Source organism: Phalaenopsis equestris, unplaced genomic scaffold (assembly GCF_001263595.1).
Source record: "Phalaenopsis equestris unplaced genomic scaffold, ASM126359v1 Scaffold000143, whole genome shotgun sequence".
Lineage (NCBI taxonomy): Eukaryota > Viridiplantae > Streptophyta > Magnoliopsida > Asparagales > Orchidaceae > Phalaenopsis > Phalaenopsis equestris.
The window spans coordinates 133,700-155,826 of record NW_018164585.1 but is presented as its reverse complement, the minus strand read 5'-3'; the positions used below and the strand labels follow the sequence as shown (position 1 = coordinate 155,826).

General features: G+C 34.4%; 1 protein-coding gene across 1 annotated transcript in view; it reads left to right on the top strand.

The window, feature by feature from the left end:
- LOC110021764 (vacuolar protein sorting-associated protein 18 homolog) overlaps window positions 1-22,127 on the top strand; it is a 98,217-nt gene that overhangs the window by 8,849 nt on the left and 67,241 nt on the right. Inside the window, exons 8-11 of the mRNA XM_020720386.1 lie at window positions 1,389-1,532; window positions 1,622-1,741; window positions 1,820-1,876; window positions 16,605-16,664. Coding sequence (XP_020576045.1) covers window positions 1,389-1,532; window positions 1,622-1,741; window positions 1,820-1,876; window positions 16,605-16,664 — 381 coding nt within the window. The remainder of the gene's footprint in view (window positions 1-1,388; window positions 1,533-1,621; window positions 1,742-1,819; window positions 1,877-16,604; window positions 16,665-22,127) is intronic.

Below are 22,127 nucleotides of genomic sequence, written 5' to 3'. Positions count from 1 at the left end.
TACAAGTTCTCTTTGATATCCACCATTAGTAATGGATACAAACGATAATTTTTTTCTTATGAAGGCAGAAAATTGGAAGTGACAGATCAGCCCTACATAAAACGATGTGTTTACTTAATTCTGCTCCTTATACTGAATGGTGCCAAGCAAAGTTGACGGCCAGCTTTTAATTTGTGATCAAAATTTTCACATGGGCAGAGTTTTCAGCAAAGCAGTTTTATTATCAAAGAATAGTAGATCTATTTTGTGTATTTTGCTCAAACATATGCACAACATTATTTTTGCAGAAACATTATTTTGGCTTGATGGTGTATGCTTTTTGCTGATGATATCCTTCTCGTGGATAAAACGAGAGAAAAAGCCCGGGAAAAACTTGAATTATGGAGGTCTACATTGGAGTCTAAAGGCCTTCATTTAAGTAGAACTAAAACTGAATATCTGGAATGTAATTTTAGTAGTACTAGCTTTAGTGACAGAAGTGTGACTTTGGGTGATCAAATTATTAAAAGATGTGAACGATTTAGATATCTTGGGTCCGTTGTTCAAAGCGATGGTGATATAGATGAGGATGTTAATAGTAGAATTCAAGTTGGTTGGTTGAAGTGGAGGAATGCTTCGGGCCTTTTGTGTGATAGAAAAGTACCGCTTAGACTGAAAGGAAAATTTTTTAAGACGGATGTGAGACTTGCAATGCTATATGGCGCTGAATGTTGGCATTTAAAAGAGAAGCATAATAATAAGTTAAGTGTTGCCGAGATGAGAATGATTAGGTGGATGAGTGACTTTACACTTAGAGACAATGCGAAATGAATATATCCGTGATAGGGTTGGTGTAGCTCTTGTGACGGACAAAATTAGAGAAAGTCGTCTTAGATGGTTTGGTCACATCAAAAGTAGACCATATGATGATCCGATTAGGAGGGTAGATGTTTTAGATTCGACTTGTGTTAAGAAAGGCGAAGGTACACCTAGGAAAACTTGGGCTTATTGTATAAAAAAAGATCTTAATTTACTAGAACTAAATGAAAATATGACACTATATAGGACGCAATGGACAAAAATGATTCATATAGCCGACCACACATAGTGGGATTAAGGCTTTGTTGTTGTTGTTGTTGTTGTTGTTGTCAGGTTTGGGGATTGATGAAATTTTGTTCTACACATTGATACCTTTTCTCACAGTCATAAATCTTGACTCATTGAAATACATCTACTAACCTGGACTCATAATATTCTTTTGATAAGTGGGCTATACTATCGGACAAGAATTGATTCTAAACAGGATTTCTTCCACCATCTTTTATTCTACCATGATGATGATTAAATAACCATTTGTCACCCTGCATTTTGATATTACTATGACCAGCTGAATTCCGTATATGGTACAGGTTGTCAACAGAATTAGTCAACAAATTGTTCAGGAACTGAAATTTGACCATGCTCCAGATTCTGTTTCCAAAGGCATAATTGGATTATGCAGTGATGCCACTGCTGGACTATTCTACGCATATGATGACAGTTCTGTTTTCCAGGTTTTTTTATGTCCTTGAACCTTATATGCATTGGAGTTTTTCATTTTGCGAGGCTAAAGTTGCCAATACAATTAATGGACTATTCTCAGGTTTCTACTCTAGATGAAAGCCGAGACATGTGGAAAGTTTTCTTAGACATGAATGATTATGCAGCTGCATTAGCCAGTTGTCGGTCTCCATTACAGAGAGATCAAGTATATTTAGTGCAGGTAATGTGACATTCACAAGACATCTATAATATATTTTGACTCCTTTTCACTAGAGATACTCAAATAGTTCTGCTGCAGGCTGATGCTGCGTTTTCTTCAAAAGAATACTTTAGAGCTGCATCATTTTATGCAAAGGTATGGTCTGTGCATCCTTACTTGGGCTATTGGAAACATATAACCTACCTTAATGCAAAATTTTATCATCCATTTGTGTCTTTATCATTGCCATTATTTGAAGCATGGTCACTTCTGAATGGTAACTGTTTTCATTTTGGTCAGTCCTTACACATGTCTGACACATTATAATTGTAAATTTGGACTCCGAAAATTATGATACACTCTAGGGATACAATTGTCGGATTATGCAGGACACAACGAAACACATTACTGAATCTTATGGAAAGCTAAAAAGTTCGGCTCCTCTCCATGGTGGGTTGTCTGAATGCTTCACAAAATCATGGAAACATATGATTGGGGATATTTTGGTCTTTCTTTGTTTTAGTTCCCTTATTATTTTATGTTTCTTTTGTTTTTATTTTAGAATTATTTCATTTTCTAATTTAGACTAGATATATTTGGTAAGTTTGTAAATTAGAAGGGATTAGTTTCTCTATATATATGTATCCTACATGTGAATAAAAAACAAGAATTTTTTTTCCTAGTTTATTTTCAACATGGTATCAAAGCGAGGAAGTACCCTAGCTCTCTTTCAGCTTGCAGGCCCTCCTCGGCTCGCTCCTATAGCCACTTGAGCCTTTTCAAATGTCGTCTAACCCTTCTAACAGTTGGAATCACGACTGTATCAACTCTCGTTGTCTGCTTCCCAATGAATGTGAATCGTAAATGCTACCTCGTTGTATTCATCCAAACTGTTGTCTGCATCAAAATCGTCAGTTCGAGCGCTTCGTTTCACGTCATTGTAAGCTGCGATCTCATAGCCTGCGTCCAGATGCTCTGATATTTGTTCATGATCTCTCTTTCCAGGTGTGACCGATCCTTCTCGACCCTTTTGTTGGCTTCTGGGCGCAATCCTTCGTCAGTTTTCCAACTATCAGGATCCTGTGTCGGTACCCCACAATGATTTGGTTGTTTTTGATCCTAAACGTGCATAGGTTTATGAAGTATGGGGCGAAGATGTCAAGTTCTACTCTATATGTTAATTGTAAATAAAAAATTAGAAATTATGTTAAAAAAAACTCATAAATTTTTTAACTATCATAAATCGTGAACTCGATGACCATAACTTCCCTTAATAGTCCCAACCTATGTTTGTGTATCTTTAGTAAAAAAAAAAGGAACATCTCACGGGAGATGGCACATTTCGTCGGCTCACTGATCCCAATCACCGCACATGGAAGATTCACGACCATATGGTTATGCTTTGGCTAGTCAACTCAATGACCACTAAAGTGGGAGAAAATTTTTTCTCTACAAAACTCTCAAAAAAAAATTGAATGGCTACAAGAAAAACTTATTCTAGCATTGAGAATACTGCAATATTATTTGAGATAAAAACAAAACTTCATGATCTTCGTCAATGAGAGCTAAGTGTCACCCAATTCTTCAAACATCTTGACAAATATTGGCTGTAATTGGATATGTTTAAGACACGTGTGGAAATGTCCAGATGATGCCGTGATGTATAACTTCATCATTAAGAAGAAAAGAACCACCAGGAATTGGATGAAGAGAGAGGATCATGAGAATAAAACATATTTCATCTATCTTGAAGCCTTTGCTGAGTCAGGAGAGAAGAGGGTAGGAAGAAGTTGATGTTGACCAGAAATAGGGTTTTCCCAAATACTGAAATCTCGGCTCTATACACCCATAGTTCTTCCCATAATTCAAAGTCCAAGAAAAATTGCATCACATGCACACATGTGACTATTGCAGGAAGATTGAGCATCTTAAAGATAAATATTTGAAACTTCATGGAAAGCCTGCATTTTGGAAATTCGAACATTATAGGAAAGATCAAGAGAAAAAGGCTAATGTTGCTACCACATTTGAATTGTCGACTGGATCATTCATAATGAACAACTTGAGTATTGAAAAAATTTCATGGAGGTAGTTCAGAATAGTACACTAACCTCGTGACACGCCAAAATAATACATCATTCTTTTATCTTGCACATATTGAGATATTTAGAACTTAGCTCATAGATTTCGGAGCTTCTTGTCACATGACCTGATACATCAATGCTCTAGTCAACTACCAAGAGGCTTCTACATCTAGATCAGTCAGACTTGCAGATGGATCACACTAAAAATTTTTTAGCAAAGTAGATGTGGAGCTTTCTCACGATATTATTCTTTTCTCTACTTTATATTCTCTATAGGTGGACTGCAATTTGATTTCAATTCATAAGCTTACTTATGATATGAAATGTATGAATAAATTCATTACAAACTCATGTGAATTTCTGGTGGAGTTGAGGAAGGTGATTGACAGATTGAAATACAACAAGCTTATATATGTTTAAGGAAAATCTCTCTTTAAACACAAATGATTCCATCTTCATATGTTATCTCAATTTTTGAGTCCATAGAGTTTATCTGTTAAAAAATAAGTTATGTTATAACATTGTCTTTTTGGTCGTTTTAATTTCAATTATGTTGCAAAATTATATCCTCACTTTTTTGTCAATAAAACCCTTGTTCTTATCAATATTGTTAGGACGTCCCATCCGACGTAATGGTGAAGCTAGCATGCAGCTAGCTTAGGAGAGTGCATTATTTTAGTGGCAAAATTTGAAGCATCTATGCCAGTGTGAGGGAAAATATAATATTACGACTTGGTCCAAGATAAAATGGGAGATGCAACACTAGTTCCTACTAGCTCACTATAGACTGAATGTTCAAACCCTAGCTTCAGAAGTGGAGACCACATTACTGGGCAACTACCATGTTTTATAGAAAGGGTTCAACTCTAGGATCTTATGGCAGATCACACTCAGCGGAACATCCAAGCTGACCATGCCCGAGGAGAGATTAGTTCAGAGTGAAGAACAAATAACACCAATCCGCATTTTCAAATCTATCCCAGTCAGGAAGTGTTCCAGGTGTCATTGATTTGAGTATATTGAAGCAGATTGCAAAACCAGGGGATTGATATATTTTTTAAACCATGGAGCTGTTGAAGAAAGGGATAATGACATAGTATACACTTAAGAAGATGATAACACAAAGGAGTACCAACCTTTATTTGATGACGGAAAGATGCACATAGTTTCAGTTGGACCCATGAGAGAGATTCAGACCGAACTAACAGTGATTGTCCGAGACAATCTTGAGTTCGAGGAACTGGTACACGAGGCATGGTAACCCCATATAAGGGAAATTCAGAATTTTAAGATCTATCGGTTACTTCATGAGTTGCCCCTACTGAGGGAGGTCTATCATGCTAGGAATGAGGCTCTTTTGTGCCATGTTTGGAAATTGTATGAAGTTATTCAAATATTAGATTATGTACAACAGTGTACTCACCATCAAAAGTCTAGACAAGAGGGATGAGCCACGACTTTGAAAATTTTCTTTGGAGCTTTATGCGGAACAAAAATTTCCAATTGGATATAGGTTCTTTCAGAGAAAGAAAGTTATACTTCAGTGCTGCCCAATTTATAATAGATTTTGTCCCAGACTTAATTCCTCCTAACATACTTGTTTATCAGGTACACTCGGACAAGTACGAAGAGTGGAAGAATCCAATTACAAATTTAACGGCTCAAGGCATGCTTCGTGAGGATACCCATTCACGTACAGTTCCCGTTATGATTATGCCAAAACATGATGGATATTTATTCGATCAAGATGTGCTTTGGATTGCTATGGCCAATAAGATTGACTTACTAGGAGATTACAACCACTTTTAGCATGGCCGACTTGACGCCATACGATGAGGAGATCGAATGCGAGAGCTTACCGCGTTACTGTAATTGCTGCAGTACCGCAAGAATAGTTATTGTGAGAGACGCGCTGAAATAATAACATTTTTCCTTTTTTATGCTTTATTTCCTATTGTTTTTCATTCATTTTTAGTTTTTTCTTATATATGCGTTGTATTAAGATTTGAAAGTAAGTTTTTTGTGGCTTTGTTTGAGGCAACTGTTGACCTCCGTTTTCTCTCTTTCGAGGGCTGTTTCCAAAGGATTGACGTTGCTCCGGCTATATCTCACTCTAAGGTGGTGATTATCTTTCTAATCCCCTCCACATCTCTCCCACTTTGCTGGCTTGCATTTTCCCTCGCTGCAGGTAGCCCCGACAACAGTTTTTTGCTATAGTTTGGCAGTTTCCTTGCTGTCCAGTCCTTTTCCTCGTTGCCCCTGCTCAAGCCTGCTTTTTTATGGCTGTCTGACAACCCACCACGTCCCCCGTTGTCTTTTCGACCCTCCATTCTCGTTGCTATCACTTTCAAAACATTTCCAACCTTGCTGCCATCCTCCAAGCAGCTCAAACAGCCATCCCCATCGATTTATACCCCTTTCCCCGCCTTTCTTGCAGCCTTCCCCACTGGCTGGCCAGTCGCCGGCTAGCTTCCAGCCGCGTTCTCGTTGCAGCCGCCGCCGTTGCCAGTCTTCCTTCTTGCTGCCATCAACCCGGACAACCCTCATGCATCATCCTCCGACTGTCCACTTGTTGTCTGGCCTCGGGGGAACCACTGCCTTGCTGTTATGTGCTTGCCAATCATCTTTTACACCCCCGCACCATCTTCTTAATCCTCACCGACCTCCACCACTTTGGATTCACTCTTGTTGAGTGTTTTTGTCGTGTCAGTTGTTATTTTCTATTTTCAGGTTTTTGATTGTAATCTCTATTTGCTTTTGAGTAATAGTATTTGCGTTTCCTATTGTGATTTAGGTTAACTCTGGTACCATTTGGTATTGGAGCCACCCTAACCTTAGTCCTATTCTAATTTGGGAAATTGTATTTTACCTCGAAATCTTTGAGTTTGAAAGTTCTAAGTTTGATAATTGTTGTGCCCATGGGCTCTCTATGTGTGAGAGTTTGTGATACCGGAGGTAACCCAAACCACTATAGGAAGATCAAATGTTATCAATGAAAGCAAATATGTTGTTACAACTAGCGAACTTAAAATGGAAAATAAATCAATATGAGTCTAAAAAATTTGAAATAACAACAGGCACGACACAAATACTTAACTTGGGTAGATCTCGGGTGGTTGTGATTGTTGATAGTGGTTTGGAAAATTGGTGGCCAGGTGGTGGGTGGGTGGATTGGGCATCAAAGAAACAATGACTAGGGGTGGTTCTGGGTAGCGAGAACATCAACTTGGCTATGGGGAGGTGGTTCCGACAGTTGGGACAACAACGAGGCGGCACAATAAATGGTTTTGGGTGGCTGGAACAACAATGATTATGCCGGGGAAGTGGTTGAACAACTACGAGGCTGTAAGGATGTGATTTTGGTGGTTGGAGCAACAAAAAAAAGGTTGGGAGATGGTGGAGGGAAGGTTGTAGGTGGCTGATACAACAGTGGACAACAAGGCAAGAGGCTTACTGGGCTGCGATTGCGACACAAAAAGATGGGTGAAGGTAGAGGAAAGGTTTTTTTTTTTGTGTGTGTGGGGGGGGGGGGGGGGGGGGGCGCGCGCGCGCGCCGTCTTAGAATTCCGTTTTTTTTTTTTTTGTGGTGGGGGGGGGGGGGGGGGGCGGCGATGGTGGCTGGGACAACAACAGAGTTGTCAGAGGAATGATTCTGGGCCGCTGACAGTGAGCTGGTGACAATTGGAAGAACAAGAACTGCAAGAAGGCAACTGAAAGATGCCTGTCGAGGCAGCTGTAGTGAGGAGGTTGTGGTAGCAAAGCAGGAGGGATGCAAAGGAGTTTGTGGAGGATATCAGCACCTCAGGAGTGAGATACAGCTAGAGCACCACTCAATCCTTGGAGGAAAGTCACCACCACGAAATGAGATACGGGGTCCCAGATACAACCCTATATGGGAAAACCGAGACGTTGATGATTGTCTTGATAGAAAACATGAAGAAAATTGATTTAAAACATTGAAATAATATATTTATAGACTTAAGGTAAATTGGAGTGAACCTTACTCCAAATAGGAGCGAAATCCACACAAATGATGTGTCGACCGACCGTCTTGGACCGGTCCAAGTCACAATATCCCGCGGTACTATAGTAGTGATCGCGGATGGTTCCTTGAGATACTTCATCCGCAAAACATATGAAAGGGGCCAGGACCTCTAACAATAATAGGTTGGTGTCTCAATGCTATCTTGAAGTGGTGAGGAACCTGTGGTGATTGGATGTTTTTTGTTAAGAAGGCATAACAATGTTTCAAGTGAAGATTTAAGATGTAGTGAAGTTTAGCTTCGTTGTTACTTGGATCAAAAGCTTGGATCCCAATTACAAGTGGGATTATAGCATAGCAAAACACAAATTAAATATAGTCTACAAGGTAGTTTGGTGGCCCAAAAAAAAAAAAAAAACATTGGGTAGCTCCTTGACTATTACCCCATATTTTTTTGAAAATCTGCTTTGAATTCTTAAAATAATTCTGCAGATTACTTCGATTTATTAAATTTTATAATGAAGAGAGAGAGTTGTGTGAACTGAAGCAGATCTTCCTAAATAGAAATGAATATTGTTGAAATGAGTCTCATTATTAGAATACTTTTTGCCTAGTACAAAATAACATATGATGCTGTTCTAGATGTATTGTTTTGTATTGGCCTTTGTGATTTTTGGTAAGTGGCATGTCCTTCATCATTTAATGTAGTGAACCACCAATATATGATTTTTATTTCATGATGGCCACGGAAAAAACTCCCTCATCAGATGAGGCTCTAGAAAAAACTTCTACTAAAAGACATGAGTAATCTTAGAACGCAATCGACAATTATATTACATTTTAGTACAAAGTTCAGGGCTTCCATTTTTTTGTGTATTAGTAAAATTCTTGTCTTAAAGTTTTTAGAGTGGTGACTCTTCCCTCAAATATTAACTTTTTTTTTTTTTTTGGGTGTCGCAACCCTACTCAGGGCTTTGAATTAATCAAGGCTGGTATAGACGGTCTGACGAGAGAAATTAAGTTTTCTACTTTTTTTAAAACTAAGTGTTAATAAATGAAAGAACTACTAAATAAATTTATTTAAAATAATATAATTAAATTTACAAGAACAACAACAGCAAAGCCTTAATCCCATTACGTGGGGTCAGCTACATGAATCCTTTTTCTCCATTGCGTCCTATTTAGTATCATATTTTCATTTAGTTCTAGTAAATTAAGATCATTTTTAATATAATAAGTCCAAGTCTTCCTAGGTCTACCTCTGCCTTTCTTAATACAAGTCGAATCTAAAATATCTACTCTCTTAATCGGATCATCAGATGGTCGACGTTTAATGTGACCAAACCATCTAAGACGACTTTCTCTAATTTTGTCCGTCACAGGAGCTACACCAACCCTATCACAGATCTATTCATTTCGCATTTTGTCTCTAAGTGTAAAGCCACTCATCCACCTTATCATTCTCATCTCGGCAACACTTAACTTTTTATTATGCTTCTCTTTTAAAGGCCAACATTCATCGCCATAGAACATTGCAGGTCTTACCACCGTCTTATAAAATTTTCCTTTCAGTTTAAGCAATACTTTTCTATCACACAAAAGACCCAAAGCATTCCTTCACTTTAACAAACCAACTTAAATTCTACTATTAACATCCCCATCTATATCACCATCGCTTTGAACAACGGACTCAAAATATCTAAATCATTCACACCTTTTAATAATTTGATCACCCAAAGTCACACATCTGTCACTAGAGCTATTACTATTAAAATTACATTTCATGTATTCAGTTTTAGTTCTACTTCAAGTTTTTCCTGGGTTTTTTCCCTCGTTTTATCCACGAGAAAGATATCTTCAGCAAAAAGCGAACACCAAGGTACATTCTCCTGTAAATGTCCAGTAAGACCATCCATAACTAAAGCAAAAATATATGGGCTTAAAGCCGATCCCTGATGTAATCCAAGAGAAATAGGAAAATATTTAGTCAATCCTCCTTCAGTTTGAACACCAGTAACAACTCTAGTATACATATCTTTAATGACTTGAATATAAGTCATATCAACACCTTTCTTCTAAAGATCAATAAAAATCAAATGTAGATTCTCCTTATTATCTCTGAACTTCTTCATCAAACCTCTCAATAAATGTATAGCTTTCATAGTAGACCTGCCCGACATAAATCCAAATTGATTATGAGAAATCTTTATGATGCGTCTTAACTTATGTCAATTACCCTCTCCCATAACTTTAAAGTATGACACACATCAACTTAATTCCTCTATAATTTGCACACTCTTGTGCATCCCCTTTATTCTTAAAAATGGGGATCAAAATACTCTTCCTCCACTCCTCAGGCATCTTTTTAGTTTTTAAAATTATATCAAAGAGTTTAGTAAGCTAAGAAACTCCCAAATCTCCCAAATATTTCCTCACTTCAATTGGGATATCATTAGGTCCTACATACTTTCCACCCTTGGTTTTCTTTAAAGCCTCAACTTCTTTTTTAATAATGCGACTGTAAAAATGAAACATTTTATTATTATTCAGGATATTAAGATCACTAAGGTCGATCGTGTTTTCATAAACTTTATTAAAAAGTTTATCAAAGTAACTCACCCACCTATGTTGAATATCTTTTTCTAAGAGAAGTACTTTTTAATTAAATTTACCTCATTACAGGTTGTCCACGTCTTTTTAAAAAATTTTATCTTATATTATTCATTTTTTAATCAATTAATTACATCTTAAAAGTCAATTTAAAACAACACTGAGTTAACTAAAGTCAGTAAATACTCATACTTATAAACCATAGTAATACAAGAAAAAAAATAACATGCATGCCAATTAAACTTTTAACAACTTAATATGAAACATTTGATAATTATGAATATGAGCACTTATGATATTTTATGCTTTTCAAATGTTTTTAATTATACCATTAACATATCTATATCATTCTATCTAAGTATAATTGTCATAGAGCATCGTCTAAAATTATACCAATTAAGATCCTTCAATATCAATATTATTTTTCATATAGATGCATTAGTGCCATAAAAAAGTGACTTCATCATAGTCAATTTTGCACACATTTTCTTTACATGTATATTTTTCGAAAATCATCTGGCAGCAGGTGATTAGCGAAGTCAAACTGCAACATCAACTGACCAACTGGCGAAACTTGAAGGATTATGACATGCTTTAAAATATGCTATTTTTTCGATATATTTTTTGCTCATTTTTAATGTTATTGCACTTTAATGGAATGTATTTTGTGTGTTTTTTTGTTTAAGGTAAAAGAGGTGAAATTTTGAAGTAGAAAGAGAAAACGGAGCAAAACAGTGTCAAATAGAGCAATTGGAAACAGAGAGCCCGACGCCATAACGTCATAATCTGGCGTGTATGCGCCAAACAACTATTTCAAGCTGCTAGAAGGTTGGCGCCTAATCGTTCATACTGGCGCCTAGCCTTTCATATTGGAGCCTAACCGTCATAATCGGCTTTTTTTAAGATACCTTGAGTCCATACTGGCCTAAGGTATTTGAAGTGACTCTTGAGGGATTTCAATGTTTTTTATAAGGGGGGTATCCCGGTTGTTGTGAATGTTGTTGCGTGGTTGTAGCGTGGAGGAAGGTGTGAGGGGTGCGTCTCTTAAGGTGAGGGGGTGTCTCTTTGTGGTGTGTGAGTGGAAGGAGAGTTGAAAATTTTTCAAAGGAATTTCAGGAGATTTGCTTGTGGAGGATTTTAGAATAAGTGTTTTATATTTTTGTTTGAGTTTGTTAAACTTTTTTGTGTAAACCTGATTTTATATATCAATTCATGTGTTGTTGTATGTTCCCTATGAAATATGAGTAGTTTTCTTTGATGAGAACTAATCATGTGTAGGATTATAATATTTTATAATTACTTTTAATTTCAATATTGTGATGGTCTATTACTTTATGCTTAATTTACTTTTGCAATTTGACCAATTAAGAAGTTAAAATATATTGTGAAAACGTAATGACCTGGGATGACTATGCTTTTCCTCAATTAGTAATTAGCACACTAACCTTTAGGATGAAAAAAAAATAATCTTGGGGTGAGCGTAAATAGATAGGGAGATAAGATTTGACAGGTGTAAATTGGTGATTCTAGGGTGACAGACTAGAATTTTAACCAATTTGATCTGGGATTTGAAACTTAAGGCTAGGTTAGCCCCAACTGAGGGCTTACGTGGGTGCTCTAGGGTGATAGATTAGAACCTACCCAACATAACCAAAGATTTAGAACTTAACTCTAGGTTAGTCAATGTTCTTTATGCATTCGGAAGAAGCTAAAGAATATATATGCTTTTATTTGTCAGAAAACTTCATTCAAATTTATAAACCTTCGATTCCTATTCTGATTATAATCTCATTGTAAGGTGAAAAATTTTCATACAACTTGAACTCTTCTACATAAAATTAGTTTAGAAACATTTAGCATTTTCTTTAGGATTAAAAATAAAATTTGTAGGTATTAATTGCTTCTTTCTACACATACAATTTCAACCTTAATTCTTAGATACTTTACCTGTAGTTTAAGTAGAGTTTTACTAAGTTGGTAAAAAGAGTTTTTTCTTCCCCGTGGGATCGATACTTGGGGACTAAAAGAAAGCCCTATAATACTTAAACCGATACGTGCACTTGCGTAATATCTCTAGTGTGTAGAATTGAATTTTATAGAAAAACGAGAATTATTTGTTATATAACACTCAGTCGAGAATTAATGGTGCAAGCACATATGGGCAGTGTGATTCAAGTTTTTGGCACCTTTTTTGAGTTTGAAATTAAAGTAATTACAAACTAAGCATGCACATATTGTGTCAGGATCAAGTTTTTTTTGGCGCCTTTGTCTAGAAAGCGACAAAACTTTTGATTTAGAAATTTTAGTTGAGCTGTAGACTTATTTTAGGAAAATTGTGATATTGTGTACCTGTATAAGTGCTTGTTTATGTGTTAAAAATATTTTTAAGTATTTTTGAGTGTTTTGTTAATTTTATTTTTTGAACTTTTACTTTTGTATGCGTAGTTAAGGATTTGAAGATTTAGTACATTACGATTCTGAGTCAGAACGAACTATAAGAAAAATTCAAAAATAAAAAGAAATTCACAATTTGAAAGAAATGACAAACACATCACATAACAACTTAGATAATCAAACCGTTGAAAATGGTCATCATCACGTATAAAGCCCTTAAGGCATTATGCAATCCCTCAGTAGATGAAATTCACTTTAGCATACAAATCCCTGTTGTAGCAGTTAACTCATTTGAGCTGAAACCCGCTATAATCCAAATGATACAGAATAACCAGTTTGGGGGAACTCCATATGGGGATCCAAACTTAGACCTAGTTAGCTTCTTAGAATTATGTGCTACAGTTAAGTACGACGGTGTCTCAAATGATCCTGTTAGACTTATATTTTTTCTTTTTTTCTTAAGGGATAAAACTAAAACGTGGTTAAACTCATTAGCGCCTGATCATTTGATAGTCACCAGTATAAAATATATTAATTAGTTAGTCTAATAGAAATTTGAAAGATTTATTTAAATATGAAAAATAAAGGCTACAAGTACTTAACGTTAAATTAGAGTGGAAAATTAATATATGGAAAAGTTAAGTTGAATAATTATAATTTATCGGTATAAAACATTTTATATGGAAAAGTTAAGTTGAACTAATTAATATGCATGCCGGTTAAACTTTTAATACATTTGATAGTCACCAGTATAAAACATGTGGTGGTTATTAATATGATCAATTACGATATTTCATGCTATTCAAGTTTGTTTTACTATATCAATAACATATCAATATGATTCTATGTCTGTATGACAGGAGTACCGTCTAAAAATTGTATTAATAAAGTTACTTCAATATCAATATTCTTTTTCTTATCCAAGTCCTAAGTACTTTAGTTTTTCTTCACTAATATCATAAATGAGTGAGTCCATCATAGGGAATAATGCACATACAAATATATACTTTTTTCCTTTTCCTTAAGGGATAAAATTAAAATGTGGTTAAAAATATTAGCACCTGACTCTATTAAAAATTGTGCAGAATTAGCTCAGAAATTTCTAGCTAAGTACTTTCGACCTTCAAAAATTGCTAAGCTTAAAAATGATATTGCCTCGTTTACTCAGTATAAATGTGAGTCAATATACGAAGTTTGAGAACGATTTAAAGAACTCCTTATGAAGTGTCCACATCACACTTTGCGAAACTGGTTGATTATTCAAACATTTTATAATGGGTTAGTAGGATCCCTTAGGTCTATCATTGACGCTGGTGGTGGTGGTTCATTATTATCAAAACCATTTGATGAAACATATTTTTTTATCAAAGCGATGACTAGAAACAACTTTCAATGACCCTCTGAGAGGGCAAACCCTAATAAATTAGCTAGTGTTCACGATACTAATGTAATCTCTATTTTGGCTTCATGAACACTGGCTACAAATTTTATTATAATCAAAAGTAGCCTGTGTTCAGTTAAAATAGAGATTACATTAGTATCATGAACAATCAAAATCATTAATTGAAGATCCTACAATTGCCATTCTCCGGCGATAATGTTCTACAAATTTTATTATAATCAAAAGTAGCCAGTGTTCAGTTAATTTTTTTTTTGTATAAAAGTAATAAAATATGGTTTATTTAAGCAGGCTTATTTACCTCTAGAAATTGTAATGCCCATGTTCTCTAGATGCTTGGGAGTTGGATCACAATACTCCCTTGAATGAGATCTCTAATCATTAAAGTTTGAATTTTGAATAGGGTGTTGACTTGGGCTTTCTGCTCCTGTGGCGCCACATCCCAATCAACCCTTTCCAATTGACGATAGCTGTATTAGAGGAAGACAATTCAGTCAAATCCATTTTCCATCAACACTAATTTTGATTTTCACTAAAGTAGATAATTGAGTAAAAAATTAGTTTTGCCTAGATTGTCACAAAACACAGAAATTTTTTTGATCCTTTACTATTCATCTTAAATAATGATACGAAAACGTGCATATAAAAAATACAAAGCTTTTGAAGAAACTTTGAACATAAAATTTATATATACCAGAAGTTTTTAATTTTTATCATTTATATCTATTTTCTATTAAACAGTTAAGCTTGTAAAACCCAAAAATTGTATGCTACTGGTAAAATTAATCACATATCCATTGTTCTACTTTCTTATTTTCTAATTGTGGAACCATATTTATTGTATCTGATAAGTTCAACAATAGATGAGATAGAAAATTATAAAATAAGATTCAAATGTACATGAAAGAATTAATAATGTATATGCTGATATTTGACTAAGATGAGCAATGCCATTTATATTCGTAACTCTTCTAATGCTGGAGTTTTGATATTTTAATAAACAGAAAAAAACATTATCATATGCATTAAGTTTTGCAGTTTGCTATAAATTAATATTATCGTTAAGTATCAAATCTTTTATTTTGTTATAGTAGCCCATTTCGTATATAAATTTCTTTAGTACTCATCATTTTAAGAAATGTCATATAATATTTGTCTAGGTTTTTAGAAATATTTAAATAGTTGGGTGGCTATTGAGCCTGCCATCTGTAATAATTATCAATAAAGTTTGGTCTGCTTTATATGGCAGTTATGAATGACATTGGATGCAGGGTGGGTCATTCCAACTTTGGTATCTGTAGTCGAAAACTCTTATTTCTGAATCGAGGCTCTTCTCATCGGAAATTTTGCCTTTCTCTACGCCGGTCATCATTGTTTGCCTATATATATTATTCATATAGCTTTTCATTGATTTTTATTTATCAATTACTTTATTTTTATCTATGTTTACTTATTGAGTATGGATATGTACGTGTTAACTATTAAATTATACTGAATGCATCTAAAATATTGTATGGCATTTAATATTCATTATTACATATTTGATTATGCATTATATTTTATAAATTGATCTTAAATTGAATTCTATAACATGTTCGAAGTTCAATATAAATAGATAATTATGTACCTTTTGCTAGCAACATCTTAAATTATGCAGAATTTCTAATGTTAGTATCTGATCGGTTGATATAATTGTAAGAAATTGTAGACATTAATCTTTGAATAATTTGCTCCTTATTTTAGACATTGAGCATCTCACCTCAATTACTTAGTCCTTGTTAGTCAGCTTTTGTCCATAGGGTTATCGACCAATCCATTGCAACCGCAATACGTATTTGCATAGAATGTGAGACAATCAATTTAGTTTAAATCGTTTCTTGAAGCTTGAAGTACAAACATGAACTTTATTTTAGGCGATTTTTTGTTTGGTGAATTCTCATATCTAGTCTTTATTTTTTTCCGTTGGCACCCTTCATTTCATTTCTTCTACATTATATCCATTTCATGTTGCATGCATGTATGCGTGATAATGCCTGAAATGGGTACAAAGGGGTTGATTCGAAATCCTTTACGAAAATGTTTACTGTAACTATAACTATCACAAATGTATCTCTTCATTTTAATAATTGGCTTTATAAGCCGTCTATTTTTAATTGTTATAAGGTTGATTATGCAATTTTGTTTATTGGTAAGCAGTTGCTAAATATGATGAAATGAATTAGATGACTTTCTTTCAGAGTATGATGTTCTAAAGTGTGCTTGCAATTATTATTTACGTTTTAACAGGTTTAGTTAACTTCATTAGGATGCATAAGTGTACTATTCAAAAAGTTCAGTTGCTGTCAGGATGCGGTTTTTACATACATATTTCATTGAGTTATTTAACCTTTTTTTGTATTTTTAATGCTTTTGCAGGTGAACTTTATTTTGTCATTTGAAGAGATCAGTCTAAAGTTTATCAACATTTCCGAACAGGTAATTTAATAGCTTCTAGTTCCTGGTAGACACTGTAATTATTTATATATTGTCTTGGTCAACATAAACCGACTCATAAAAAACTAAAAACACTGGAAATTCTTGAAGGATTTTTTATTCTTGAAAATTGCTAAAATTTGTAATTTTGCTTATCATCTTCAACTAAAATTTTTGCTCCTATGATGTTGGGAACCGATAATAGCTGAGACTTTCTTCAAAACTGTTTGAACCTAGGTGTGTGGAATTTAGGTAAATATAATTGATCTACATCCTGTTTGCGGGAATAAACAAATTTTATTAGTAGCTTGGGGAATTAAGAGAATAAATTTGATTGGTTTGGATTTATTGAGTATGGTGTTTGTCTTGGCTTGATTTTTTTCAATTCATTCTTCCAGAGCCATCAAACAACCTATTGGGCCTTATTAATTTTTTTCCAAGTCACTATTTGCTTAGAGGGTTAAACTAATCTTTTAGCATAAATGGTCTTTAAATCAAATTTTCATTAGAGTTTTTCTTTTTTTCTCCATCTTTCGCACTCTTTATTCTTATAATATACTTTTATTTTAATATTGTTGCTTTTGCCACTTATTGTTACAAAAGAAGATGTTGATTGCTTGAAACTTGTAATGGTACCCTCTATATGCATCTGTGTTAGTCTCTGGGGTATTCCCTCATCACATATAGCTATCATGTTCCTAAATTTGCTTTCTTTAGCGCTGACGCTTGAAACTTAAAATGCTCAGGAATCAGTTGATTGTCTACCATAATTAATTAAAGTTTTCACACGCACGAAATGATATTGCAAGTTCTCAAACATTATTTCCACAATTCTTAAAACATTTATTCTCTGTAGTTTTGTGTCCTTGGTCAATCAATTTATCTACTTTAAACTGCCATAGAAGTAATGTCATAAGGACATACAATATTCCATGATACCCAATTTTTAAAATATGTCAATATGCCCACCTATAAAAGATATGAAATTTTCTGATTGAATGCTGACCGTTGATGTAACCTTATTGTGTTTGGTTGTTTTTTTTTTGTTACTTGATGAAACACTTCTAAACTAGCTATTGTTTTTCAATTGATATTTTGTGACTTAAATATTCTCTTAACTACACCTTATTCTACATAGTTTTTGCAAATCCATTTTCATTATACTTGACACAGTAAGATTAAGTTACTGCCGTCTATAGGAGATTTAGTGCCGAGTTGGAGGGTAGCAGGAAGGTTCTTGTGTTTTTCATTGGCAACCCGATGTGCCAGGCTCTGTTAAGGCCATTACATTTGTTGGAATTCCCTCGGCTTTATGAATTCAACAAAGTTTGTTAAGTCTTCTAGTTACATGTCTTATACAACTTTCCAAATTTCAATTAATAATTAATTTTGGCGTAAAATTATTTTTATTTTGTTTTAACGGCTATCTCAATTCTTTTCATTTTGGATTTGTTTCATTCATTATTTTTTTTTACTTGCCCTTTTATAAGTTTTCATTTAGTTACTTAATATCTATGATTAGAAATAATTATAATGCCTTCATCATGGATAAACTTTATTTGATCACAATCACTTGATTCTTTCTCTTATTTTAGTTGTATGACCATTTATTTTTTAATGCTTAAGCTACACATGTCTAACGGAAAAGTTATAACCTTTGCTTATCTTACTCTTTTTTACATTTGTGACTTACATTGCTTATATTTTACAATTTCAATTTCCTATTATTATTTTTTTATTTATAAACTTACTGTTTTATAGATTATTCTCATCTTATCATTTTACCATCAAGTCTCCGTTCTTACATTTCCTCATCCCAATAAATCTTGCGTAATCTTCTTAACACAATTCATTACTTTTCTACACACCATTGTAGATGAATTTATGGCAAGTCGATTGGAGTACTGGTAAGCGGACAAAATTTATGTAACTATTTTTCTTATATTCTCTTTTTCTCCTGCTCATACCTTTCTGTCTTTTGCTTTACCTTTTTCATGAAATGAGATGGTTTGGTGGCTGGACATGACTATAGTTTTAATTTAAACTCGCTTAATAGGAAACATGACGATTATAAATCAATCAAAATCTTATTCTCTCTTCTATCCCATTTTTATTTAATCTCAGTTATGAAAAAAGCGAATCTTTGGGAGTCCTAATTGTACAGGCTCACAAACTCGTTTTCTTTTTCATTACCTAACCAATGATCTCATGTTGAGGTTTCTTGCTCGTTGTCCTGATGAGGATTTCAACAATTGTGGCAGGAGCTAGAGAGAGGATGATGTGGGTGAGAGAGCGGCGTGCATGAGTGGGAGGGAGGTTGGGAGCTGCGTTGATGATGAGAACAAGGAGATGTCTGACATCTGAACAACTAGTTTTTTATGTGCATTAATAAGCTGAAATTGATAGTGAGAGGGAGGTGCGTTGCATTGAGCTTTGTGTAGGACAAGGAAGGAAGTCGACAATGTGGGTTGCTGGTGATAAGTGAAAGTAATGTTTGTGGTTTATTGTAAGCGGGAGTTGCAAGCTAAATTTTTTGCTGATAAGCTAAAGTTTATGTATTCCCCAAATACTCATCACTTAGAGGCTGTCTATCGGTTTCTCATAAACTGACTTACCATGCTAACAACAGATGCTATATCAGGACGAGTGTGTGACACGTAGATTAGTCTTCCCACCAGTCTCTGATATTGTTTTTAATTGATACCATCTATTTTATTTGTCACTTGTAACCTTTTATTTGGTTCAATTGAAGTTTCAACTGTTTTGCACCCAAGTATTTCGGTTTCACTGAATAAGTCGAGTACATACTTTCGCTAATTAATAATGATCCCCTCCTTAGATCTGACAAACTTAATACCAAGAAAGTATTTTACATTGATCCCCTCCTTAAATCTGACAAACTTAATACCAAGAAAGTATTTTACATCTCCCAAATTCTTAATCTCGAATTCTGTGGCCAACCTTTTTAATTTCTCAATTTCCCTAGCATCATCTTCTGTAAGGATAACATCATCTACATAGACAATGAGTATAGCAAGTTTACCAGTTTTTGAATGTTTGTAGAACATAATATGATCAGCTTGACTCTGAGTGTATCCATACGTTGTAATCACCTTTCCAAACCTCTCAAACCAGTCGCGAAGAGATTGTTTGAGCCCATACAAAGATTTCTTTAATCTGCACACTTTGTCTTCTCCAAACTTCTTCTCAAATCCTGGTGGAAGATCCATGAATACCTCTTCCTTTAATTCACTGTTTAGAAATGCATTTTTGACGTCGAGCTGATGCAGGGGCCAATTACGGTTTGCTGCTATGGACAGTAAAACCCGAATAGAATTGATCTTGGCAACCAGAGCGAATGTCTCATGATAGTCAATTCTATGAGTTTGAGTGAATCATTTCGCTACTAATCTTGCTTTATATCTTTTGATACTCCCATCAGCTTTAACTTTAGTAGTGAAGACCCATTTACACCCAACAGTAGACTTGTTTCTTGGTAGAGTGACAATTTCCCAGGTCCCATTTTTCAAAAGAGCATCAATCTCTTCCTTTACTGCTATTCTCCAATTTGGATTACTAAGAGCTTCCTGTATTATTCTAGGTTCAGACAGATTAGAAATTTTTGACAAAAAAACTTGATGTTTGTGTGAGATTTTTTTGTAGGATAGGTATTTCGAAATGGGATATTTGGTAGTACAAAAACATGTTCCTTTTCTAAAGGCTATAGGAAGAGCGATATTCATAATCTCTGAATCTTGAGCTTCTGTTGGTGAAAAAATAAGATCAGTATCAGAAATTACCTGTGTTTCTTGAGGACCATCATTAGGTTCTTCACATTGGGAGGGAGCTAAAGATTCAGTTTGATTTTTTTTTCTTTTATGGAGCCTCTCTCTGGAATAAACAAGAGGTTCTGCTGTTGTATTATGCAGTATTTCTCCCCCTGTATTAGACAAGATACTTTAGGTGTCTCTTGACTAGGGTTCTCCTTATTTTCAACAACTATTTCTGGTTCTTTGTTTTCACAGACCTCAGGTGTACTTGATGTTACAACAATTTTTGGTAATGGGTTAGAAACTTGTCAAAAATCATCTTCTCCATCTATATTATACTCCCCCTGAAGTGGATTTTTGGGAAAGAAGGGAATTTTTTCCATGAAGCTCACATCCATACTAATGTAAATTTTTTTTGTGACAGGATTAAAGCATTTGTAACCCTTTTTATTTGAGGCATATCCAAGAAAATGCATTTTTCAGATTTTGGATCCAATTTTGATCGACAATTATTCGGAATATGAACGAAACATGTGCATCCAAAGATTTTTAAAGGAATATTTGAAGACATTCGTAGACTTAAAAAATTATTTTTCAGTTTGTTTAGAGGAGTTGTATATTGTAAAACTCGAGTTGGCATTCGATTTATTAAATATGATGCTGTTAAAACAGCTTCCCCCCATAAATATTTTAGAACATTCATTGAAAACATGATAGCCCGAGCAACCTCAAGTAAATGTCTATTTTTTCTTTCAGCAATTCCATTTTATTGTGGAATGTCACGACAAATAGATTGATGAATTATGTCTTTGTTTATTAAGAACTCCCCTAAACATTCAGTGAAATATTCAGTTACATTGTCAGATCTAAGGATGCATATTTTAGTTTCAAATTGAGTTTGAATCATCTTGTAAAAATCTTTAAAAAGTTTTTCAACTTCTGATTTTTTGCTTATAAGATAAACTCAACATATTCTGGTGTGATCGTCAATAAAATTCACAAATCCCTTTTTCCCAGATAATGTTTTGACTTTTGAAGGTCCCCAAACATCACTATGGATCATGTAAAAAAGTTTTGAAGGAGAGTATGGTTTTGGAGAAAAATTTATGCGATGACTTTTTGCGAAATAACATGTTTTACATTAAAGTAAAGCACAATTAACACCCTTAAACAAATTTGGAAATAAATGTTTTAAATAAAAAAAACTTGGATGGCCTAGTCTAAGATGCGATTCCATTATTTTCTCTAATGTAAGGTTTGACCTCATAATGCTGTAAGCTTCAACTTTATTTTTACCAGGAATAGTCTCCTCAAAATTGTAAAGTCCTATCTTTTTAGCTCTCTCAATCATCATCCCCGACTTCTGGTCCTGAAAAACACAAGAGGATTCACAGAAAATTATACGGCAGTTTGAATCTTTTGAAAGTTTGCTGACAGATAGAAGATTGCATTTGAGTTTTGGAACATGGAGTATAGATTTAAGATCTATACTCTTGGACAGGTTAATGTTTCCTTTTCCAGCAATGGAAGAGAAACTTCCGTCAGCAATACGAACATTTTCATGGCCAGAATATGGGATGTATGAATGAAATAGATAGTGTAAATTTGTCATATGATCAGAAGCTCCTGAATCAATAATCCAAGGGTTTAGTTGTCTACCTGCATGTACCATTGAACAAGTTGGGGTACCAGTAGC